Below are 10,517 nucleotides of genomic sequence, written 5' to 3' on the forward strand. Positions count from 1 at the left end.
CTGTTTTCTTATAGAAACTGTCCTCATTGTTTCCCTGAACCTTTGCAAATTACATGCTGCATTACTACATGGTTGATGTATTTGGCATTTCAGTGTCTGCACCTTGGGCAAAGAACAAATGGTAGACTTCTCACTTGCTTCAATATTCTTGCAGTGTTTAAATAGGAGGGCAGTTCAGAGGAAGAAATGTATGGGATCTCATTCTCATGCAAGCTTTTGTTATTAAACAAAGGCACTGCATGATTTTATGTGTGTCAGGCAGGCTTTCAGTCAATGCTGACCTCTTTTCCCTCCCTAGGTGGTGGTGTTAGGTTTTCTGGGTTGGTTGGTTTGTTTGTTGGGTTTTTTTTTGTTTTTTTTTTGGTTTTTTTTTTATTTGATTGGAGTTTTTATTTCTTTGTTGCTTTGGTTTTTTAAAGCAGTTTCCTGTATCATAGTGGTTGATCCTAAGAGTAAAATTAGCCTGTCAGCCATTCAGTGTTTGGCTTGGGACACCAAAGCTTGATAGCAGTGAACTTCTTTCCGAGCCAGTCAGTCTTGCAATGATACTTGATGTAGTTATATTTAGACTAAATAAAATATGGTGTAGAGCTCTTTTCTTGGCTTCTCACACACATCATACATACACCCTCATACAGCTGACTGAATCTGGGGAGGTGAGGAATGGAATGAAGATGAGGAGTGAACAGGGTTTGTAAAGTTATTCAGAGGTGAGGGTGGAAGAGGATTGGCTGTTGTCTTTTTTTGTATCTATTTTTAAAATAAAAAGTGTTTATAAAAAATGAGGGCTTTTTTTGTTTATTTGAAGAGAGAAAGCTGAACCTTTAGCTGCTGTTAATGTTTGTGATGACTTCAAGAGCTGCTTCAGTGTCCAGCAGCTGCAGTAGGAGCTGATTAGAAAGATTTATCCATTCTATGCCAATGTGAAGTTTTGGCCACTTTAGTAATAACAGGTAAAGCCTCTTGCTGTAGGCAGCTGTGAGTTGCTGCCTGCATGGCCATATCCTCTGTCTGCAGTGTGCAGAACCAGAGAAATTCTGCTTAAAATGAAGGAGGCATACAACTGTGGGGGAGCTGCTTTGGTTGAGTGGTTCTGCAGTGTTTCTTCTCTTTTAAGTACTCCTCTAGCAGACAGCTTCCCTGATTCCCCTATGACATGGAAACATAAAACATGAGGAAAGCATGGTTGCCTAGCATTTTGCAGGAAACCCTAGACACGTACACGTGAAACTACAGTAAAAGCAATGTGATCAGTGAGAGAAAGTGCTCCTCCCCATACTCTTTAAGATTTTATAAATTAAGAAAATAAAATTCTGCTAGCTTAGATCTGTAGCATATATTGCAGCAGAGAGGCAGTTCTTTCTGTTCCCGAGATTGAAATAGCATATTGTATTTCCTGTGTCTTTGTCAGATCTTGCATTAATGCACATCATCACTTTATTCCATAATGACACAAGAAATAATTATTTTCTAATGAAAAGAAGTTCTGAGATTATACCTAGCTTACAGAGCACTGCTTTCAAACTTCTGCAGTCTAGTTTAGCTATTCTGCTTGCTCTGGTAGCACATCTCCCCTCATTTCAGGAGCATTATGGTAACGCATTTGCATCAGGGAATGTACCACACCAAAATTAGTTGAGTCTGAAAAGGTCTTTATACAATGTCAAAACTAATACCAACAGGAAAGTAAATATACAAAACAAAACAGTGTCTTGTGTATGAGCACAGGGTTCTGCTCACAAAAGCATTATCAGTTTGTACTTTCTTACTCGTTACATTCTGCTTTTTGTAGAAAAGAACTTTGTTCCACCCCCTGCCTACCTCCTACATCTCAGCTAATATTAAAAGCGGAGACAACTCTATAAAGAAATTATGTTGCTGAGGTCATTGCTTTTATAAAGTACTCACTATCACTTTATAAAGCATGGAAAATGAAAATTGGTTAAAATACTGTTGAATACAGCTGGCATAAAATACACACAGTGTTTTTGCTTTCTCAGTTTACTCAGTTTCTTCTCTAATTTCTCCAAATTTTTGAGACTGGCTAACCAGTCTCAAAGTCTAAAAGAAGATGTGTCAATCTACTCTGTAATGGGAACTTCTGTTCCTAATCCATGAAGTCATCTGGTTTTCTGGTGGTCTAAGTGGTGATTTTTGTTTTTCTTTTTTTCCTGCCATCCAGGTACTGCTATGTGGATATTTGTTAGCAATGACTGATGTGGAATCTACATATGCAGACTTTATTGCTTCAGGAAGAACAGGTAGAAGAAATGCATTACATGACATCCTTGTGTCCTCTCCAGGTGGGAACTCTAGTGAACTAGCCTTAAAGTTATCAGAGCTTGATATAAACAAAACAGGTAAGTATATTCTGGGATTTTATTGTATTTATTTAAAACTAAAATGAGAACTAGTACAGAAAGCATGGTTTATGTGCCCACATTATTCCCTTGTTCCTCAGCAGAAGAAATTTATTTTTTTTTCTAATAAACATGGGTTGCCTGCAATAAGAATCACTGACTTCATAATGGAAAAGGTGGTTATTTGCAAGTACAACACATCCCTGAATAAAGAAAAGTTCTTCTGCAGTGAGTGTCTAGTGGCAGGGTCCAAATCAGGATAAAATTTATGAAAATTAGAGTATAAGGAAGAAAATAGGGAAGTTTTTATTAAAACCCAAGTCTGCATAATATCCTTTTGTGTATCTATCTGACTTGAGGCCTGTAAGAAAAACCATATGTCTGCTGAAAGGTTGTTGTGAAATAAACTTTTTTTTAGCTGCCAAAGGACAGAGCAATAGGAATGCATTAGTGTTTGTTTTACCTGGATCTTTGTTTCTGCGTAAATTGTCTCTTTCTCTTTTCTGCTGATGCTTGTCCTTCTCTTAAGATGACAAGCAGTAATGCAATCCTAAATCTTTAATATTACCAAGATTTTTAAAAGCTTCTGCATATTCAGTTGAGTGGAGGGAGGGAGAGTGGACCTTACATGAAATAAAAATAGTAATATGACTGGGTATTTATTTTTATGTTAGATGAGTAGCAGCTAATGAATAGATGTTACAGGTATTAGGAAGCCCTTTTCAGATGTTAGGGAAGGCATGGTTTTACTTATTTTAATAATAGCAGAAGATAATAAATGGAGCAAAGTAGAAACTGTTGGTAAGCAGCTGCCCTGTTTGTGCACATACTTTTCTCAGAGATAAAGACAAGAGTTCTGAGAGGGAGTCTCTTCACAGGTCAGTCACATGTGGGCACCATGGTGTTGAGGTGGTTGTAGTGCTGTTTTGAAGGAGGGCTTTTTTTTTGTTTTGGCTTCTGGACTAATGTACATCCTAAGTCATTCCTTTTGCCAGTTTGAGACCTAGAGATTCTATATGCATGCAATTCTAGCTGGGCAGGGCCTTTAGTTTATTTCTGTTTAAAAATGCTTTATGTGTGTAGGTGTGTCATTTTATTTTAGTGGGGACAGGTGTAAAATATTGGAAAAATAAAAAGTAGCTGCTGTTTGAATGGCACAATGCCAACATTCAGTCTCTAATTTACACTTATCAAAATCTTCTTTGATCTTGTCCATTTAGAAAAGAAAAACAGTCCCTATTTTTAAGTTAAACAGTGGAGTTCTTATAAGCCAGAAATGTGTTTTCAGGAGTCTCTTTAGTTCTTCTTGATGCCCAGGTAACCTAATCAATACAGAAAAACATACAGAGCTGTTCATAAAATTACCTTAGATAGTAGAAACATCTGCATATTTCTTCAGAAGGTTATTCAATTTCCATTAGATAAAATGAAAACACATTTAAATTCTGTATTATTAGTACAACTAGGGGCCAAGTAAAAGCCTCCAAAAAATTACTGGAAAAAGGCATTGTCTTACCTAGTATTCATGTGAGTATTATCACTTCATGTCATTCCAAATCAAGAGAGGCTAAAGAATATTTTGCATGTAAAATCCCAGTTCAGAATATATTAATGCTTGTAGGATGCATATGTGCATCACATCTGACAGGATTAAGAAGAAAACACGTTTGGGGGCTATATCTTATTTCTTTCAAGGTGCATGTCAAACAGTTTATGCTAAGTACAACTTAATTATATAAATATAGACATCAAGTTTCGATTCCTTCTTTTTATTTCTCTTACAGCTGCATGCATTTTCTTGCAAAACTGCAAATGTGTTTGCTTTCAGCTGCATGGAGTAATGGCAGAGTAGGATAATGCAGATGTTAAAGGAAAAAAAAGGTAGTTATAAAACATATGTAAATTAAACTACCCTAGCATATTTAGTACATTCACTTCGGAAAGCCTGCAGATAAGTTTCCTGTAAAAAACCAGAACAGCTTTTAACAGCACTAGACTTGTTCAAAGACAATGTATTTTTCTGTTACTCAGTAGCTGATACCTGAGGTGAGTGTTGGTTAATCCCCTCATCAATGAGCCAACAACAGATAATCGAGAGTTTACTGCATAATTATGTATAATAAGTATATTTACTGTATGGCACTCTCCCTTCAAAACAGCTGTCCCAGGTTTCTTTGTCCATAGCAAGCTAACAACCTGTTATTATCTATGGAATGGATATATTTACCAAACACCAAAATACAGGTTCCAAGGTCTGTGTCAACATGTTTTATATAAATTAGGTAAAAGCAACACTATGTACATCTGACAGATAGAACTCTGTAAGTTCAGAAGCAAAAGAAAGATATTTAGCACAGAAATCAGCAGGTAGCTCTCCTGCTCAACACTCTCAAGGTAACCAGTACAATCCAAGAAACTTGATCTTGCAGGTTGTAGCTAAATGAAGTAGTGAGGTAAAAGTACAATGAAGAATGACAAGTCTCTGCAGATCTAATGTCTAAAACAAACTGATGCTTTTATAGGTGCTATAGAACACAGAAAAGGACATTTCCTTGTAAAAATTGTGGTGGTCCAAGCATCTACAAATAATGGGGGTAATAGGGTGTTAAACACCTACATAACCCGAATGAAGAACTGGCTGTAGAAATTAGTGAGTGAAAGTAATTGATTTTAGTCCATGGTAGACATGTTTTGGGTGTAAGCAGGGGGAACAGTGATAGACACTGTAGAGTCAGTAATGTTACAGGAAGAAAATTGAGTTAAAAGCTGTACATTAGCAGGACTGGTTATTCTAGCCAGCTGACCTACTCACACAACTGTATTGTGGCTCAGAGTATTGTATTATTTAGTTTTGTTTCTTTTTTTTAATACTGCCTGATGGTTTCAAAATGCTGTGTAAAAATTACAGTCTTGCTCTTGAGAGTTTCTAGCCATCAGGTTTTAAAGGAAGAACAGCCATGGGCTTAGTAGTTTTGGGATTCTCAGAACTTAAAAGCAAATTTATCTCTGTAAATATATTTTAAAGCCTTTGGTAGGAGATCTCTGCCAGTAGAAAGAAAAAGCTGGTACCAAGATAGTGTATTATAGATTAAATGGGTTTATTTGAATGAGTTTTTTCAGCAAGTTGAGAAGAATCTTTCAGGGAGTGTTATATCAGAACCTTAGTGCTCTTTCTCTGGGTCTCTGTGTTCTGTGTTTAACAATGTTTGGGCTTTTTGTCCAAGAGTGATTTTTCTTTTAAACACAAATACCTTGCAAGAGTGTTTTTTGCTCTTCAGTGGGACATGTTTCCTATTCTTCTTGTTAATAAGATTTCCACCACAGAAGTTTGGCTTGCCCACGTAGTAGTAGTCAGAATAAATGGAGGGCAGAGCAGGCAGAAAAGAAATGACCCCCTGAAATGACGCTAATCGCATCTTCTGCAGTATTAGAACAAATGTAGGAGGTTTTTAAAAAGTGTTTAGACAACTGGGGCAAAAGGGATTTTTGTCTAATAATAAATAATCACACGTGGATCCATCCTGATGGAATCCTTTCTAATTTGAGAGGTGAAAGTGAAAACGAGTTTTCTGGGAAAGCGCCTTGTAAAACAATTGTCTATTTACTACTCAACCCATAATGAACAGAACAAACCTCACTGTTTAATAGGTAATTGACTTTCCATGCAACTTCTTATCAGGTTGAATGTGATAGTTTACAGTATCTTTTGTGGCATTTTCCTGCCTACTCAGTGCATGCACAAAACACAGCTGTCATGTCTAAGCTGTTTGCAAAGCTCTTTGCAAGGCAAAGAACTTTTTTCCCCTACCAGTGTGCCCTTTCTTCTACACAGAAAAGAGAAGGCGTTTATGATGCTTTTTTCTATAAACAGAAATAAATCTGGAGATGCACCATGTGATCTGAAAGAAGGAAACAATAAATATCTGCACTGAGAACCCTATCTTCATTCTAAAGATCTACAGATTAAAATTAAGAGGCACTGCTACATCTATCTAAACCTCCTTACAGCCTAGCCATGGAATTTTCTTCCCTTATCACGCCATTTCAGTACAAATTACTCCGAATCCTTGCAACATACATGAGACATGTATGTCTTAACATTATTCATTGTTGTGTATCTATGGCTGATCAGTCCAGTGTTCAGGGACTTGTGTCTCACTTGCACTCACTTTCCTGTTGCCTGAACCTGTGAGGTTTTTAATTGTTATGTAAAATACAATACTTTGCATACAGATAGTAAAATCATTGAACAATGCTTTTCTTGGCCTTCTTTAGACAGACTGTGAGTTGCCTGCTCACTGTGCCTCTGTAGGATGTGAGCTGTTCCTCGGGTCATTCTGTGGTTTGTAGTGAGACAGCTGGACTGAACACCATGGACATGATGCTGAAAATGGATGCATAGAACTAAAGCAGCTTTAACAAACTCTTGTTTTTATTGAAATTGCATCTCTTTGTAGCAGTATCTGTTCAGATTGGTGCAATGAGGTTTTTTTCTCTTATACTGTTATAGCATCATAGTGAAGAGGTTTTCAAAAATACTCTTCTGTTTTTGTTAAAGTCAATAATTTTAAGCTACATTTGGTATTTATTTAGTGATACTTGTGATTGCAGCTAGTAATTTGCATCTCAACAGACATTTCTTAAACAAAGTATAGCTATCTTAGTAGTGAGGAGTTTCATATTTCAGTTCCAATTTCTTTTTACTTTGTTTTTCAAGCTGATGGATGAACAATCAGGGTTCTCTTTATTTTAGGGTGGATTACTCATCTTTTTTTCCTGTCTTGTAGAAGGAGAAGGAGATGCACAGCGAAATCCAAGTGAGCAAACTGGGGAGGCCCAAGGGGAGGCAGCAAAGCAAGAGAGCTGACATCCGACTTTGACCGAGTGGAGCAGCTGCTGGATGTTTTCAGGCTACAAGAGTGTGCTGGAACAAATTTGTTTCCATGAGCAAGCTGGTAGAAAAGAAAGTGCATGTGTCTTCACTGCTGGAACCCACTCAACACAATGCTAAAAATCTGGGTACAAGCTGTGACAGAAGACAGAATTTTCTCTACCTCTGTCATCAGCAATGGTTGAACATGTATTGATTTTTTGGGATAGTGTCATCAGATGGATCCCTTCATAATGACTACTCGATGGGAACACTTTTAGAAAGTAGAACAGGTAAATCTTGTAGCAAATGGCCTTTGAAGCATCAGAGGATCTAATTGTGTATCTTAAGCAAAGGCTTGTGTGATCCTCAGAGTTTAAAATTCTCTGGCCAAAGTGTTTGCCCATTATAAGAACTGTAAAGAAAGCACTGTTTTTAGAACTTTGCATCTGTTTTACAGCTCTGTTATTTACAATGGTTTTTGTATTGTACGACTTAGATGCTCCACACTGCCCCTTCTCAACTGCTTATGAAGAATATTTCTGTTACTGTGAATTTTTCTACCAACACATTTTGAAAGGGCTGGTTTTTTGCATAAGGTGGTGATGTGCACATGATAGATCTAAACATCAACTGCTAAATTGATTATGCCTAAACCTGAATGACTCAGCAACACTCGAATTTGTTACTAGATGAGCCTTCAAAACGATTTGTTAATGTGAATACTTGAGCGTGTGTTGTGTCCTTGGTACAGTTTTGCCACTCGCCTGTAGTTAGTTGCATATCAGAGACTCAAATTGAATCTTTTATGTTATTCTTCCCCATTTTTCTAATTTTGGTCCCAATTTCTTAATCTTTCTCTGAGATATTTTTTTTAAATGTTATTCCAAGTATTTTATTGTTATGGTAGTTTTAAGAATACGTTTATTACCTTATATGGGTTAAAATTCAAACTAATTCCATGGTGCTAGAGGTTTTCCTGATTCACATTGTAAAAGATAGGCCTTGTTTACACATGAGAAAATAACTGGCATAGGTTATTGCCAAGTATGTATTCTGAAAGGAGTTTTAGAATGCAGTATAGTCCAATGAGTAGCTCCCGGGCTGGATCCAGCAAGGGGTTGAATTTTTACTATTCCTTGCCTTTGCCTCAGTTGATCAGGCTGTTGGGTTTGCACAGCCAGTAGCCTGCTACTGATGCACCTGAACAGCCAAGTGCTAGAATCTGCTACAGTAGCCTTGTGGCTTGGAGTTGGAAAGGGAGGTGAGAGACTTGGCATCTAGCACCCAAAGACTAGATTTTTTCCCATTTCATCTATTCCAAATGGCAGTCCAAACTGGGCCTTCATCAAAATACCAGGATAGCTTGTCCATCCAGGACATCACTTAAAATATCTACAGATTAATAACCTGTTCTGCAGTAGCTATTGCTGATTGATTTGTTTTTCCCCCTTGTCCTGCCCCAATAGACAAGGCCATTCATGAGGCTCAATGCTGCAAAATGGGGCAGCCACACCTCTGTGTGACTAAGGTGAGTGAAGAGAGTGACTGATAGTAAACCATGGCAATCACACAAGCACCAATCACAAGGTCAGAAGATTTGTTTTCTTTTATTAATAGGAGGTGATGTCACTTTATATATAGTATATATATATTATATATATTTTTGTGTTGTTGGTTTCAAATGTTATGCACTTTTTAATGTTTGTAAACTTTTACTAATGAATAGTGTGATTGCTTCCTGAATATATTAATCATCAGTTAACAAAACATCTTTGTGGCCACAGATGTTTGTTTCTACCATATGTATCATAGTACTTGTCACCTAAAAATTTTTTGTGAGATATGTGGAGGAACAAAACCCACTTCTGATCAGTATTATGAGATCATTTATTAGTGTTAATAAAAACAAGCCAGCCGTATGCTTGTGGCTCATGCGTGTAATATTAACTCTCACCTTCTGGTGTTTGGAAGCTGAATGCCTTGCTGTCTTATTAGCTGTCAAATGCCCTATCTTCTTGGCAAGAGAAGTAGTCCATTTGCTTTGGAAATACTGTTATCCTTAATTCTTATTCTTTTGTTTCACTTGGTGTCCCTTTCAGACTTAACACATTATTATTCACCTTTTTTTTTAATTTTTCCTCCCCCTTTCGCTCTTGCATCAAATCTTCAAGCTGAACTGGTCGCCCTTTTTCATGGACTAGTTACTGTCAATCTAGCACAATTGCCAGAAGGAAATAGGATTCTAAAGGTTTTTTTATACTGTTACTTTATTGATGATCCATGAAACATCATCAGTAAAATGTTGCAGAAAAAGGCAATAGTAAAATAAGTACTTACAGTATATTAAAGTGATGGTTTTCCTTATTTTCCTTCACTGCTTTTCTTTATTTCATTATACTTCCCTTCTTAATTCTTTTGTGTTGTTAAATAAAATTAATTTCAGCCTTTCCTCTCTATTTTGTATCTGTTTTTTCTGTTTCTCCTCTTTTTTTTCCTTGTTTTTAAACAAATTATGGTGTCTTTTGCTGGTTTTTGAAACCCATCTCTTTCTGATGGAAAATAGGGTTGTTAATTTTAGTGGAGTAAAAGGCTATTTATGTTCCTCTTCCCCCAAAAGTGTATGAGTGCTTGATTTATCCCTTGAACTGTGCTTGCTGTCTTAATTTTGGATATTTCTGTAGCATCTACAAGGAGGCCTCACTTAATGTAAACATGTGGTTAGTCTGTGCCAAGTCACTGCACAATATCTTCAGTATTATTGTTACCAAAGCAATTACAGAGGAGCTGCTTTGAATATATTCACACCTTTACTTCTGTGTAATTGCATCATATAACAGGGAAACTGATTGCAAAACCAGACTTTGACTGGGTTATTTTTGCTTTTGTTAGTTATCTATTTCAGTTACCTGACACTCTGGCTTCTCTTCCAGTACTTTTTTCTATTTCATTGTGTTCATTATAGCTAAATGTCTGTTTAATCCATGCTTATCTTAGAAAGATCCTCCCAAAATGCTATATAGACAAAACAAAGTTAGGTCTGGAATATCAGCATAATAGAATACTCTTTATCCTTAAAAGGTTTGGCTTTGGTAGGATGATGGTGGGTTTGTTGTTTCATTTTTGGGGGTTTTTTTACAGTCTCTTTAGACAGATGTTTTCAGTGCTTTGGTCACTCTGAAGGTCCATCTCTTAAAAAGTCTCTGCATTCACATCTTGTTTCCATAATGAAGTCTATGGCTATAATCATTGCACTCGCAGGGTTCAGGCTCCCTGTCCACTTCAAA

The 10,517-nt window shown here is 36.8% G+C and overlaps 1 protein-coding gene across 3 annotated transcripts in view; it reads left to right on the plus strand.

Moving 5' to 3' along the window:
- The window catches only part of PKIA (cAMP-dependent protein kinase inhibitor alpha), a 43,615-nt gene extending 33,926 nt beyond the window's left edge, over positions 1–9,689 (plus strand). For all 3 annotated transcript variants that reach the window (XM_059469226.1, XM_059469232.1, XM_059469241.1), the window contains exons 2-3: positions 2,183–2,360; positions 7,148–9,689. In XM_059469226.1, the coding sequence (XP_059325209.1) occupies positions 2,210–2,360; positions 7,148–7,227 (231 nt within the window). In that variant the 5' untranslated portion in view covers positions 2,183–2,209 and the 3' untranslated portion in view covers positions 7,228–9,689. The remainder of the gene's footprint in view (positions 1–2,182; positions 2,361–7,147) is intronic.
- Positions 9,690–10,517: the final 828 nt, after the last annotated feature.

Source organism: Ammospiza nelsoni, chromosome 1, assembly GCF_027579445.1.
Source record: "Ammospiza nelsoni isolate bAmmNel1 chromosome 1, bAmmNel1.pri, whole genome shotgun sequence".
Lineage (NCBI taxonomy): Eukaryota > Metazoa > Chordata > Aves > Passeriformes > Passerellidae > Ammospiza > Ammospiza nelsoni.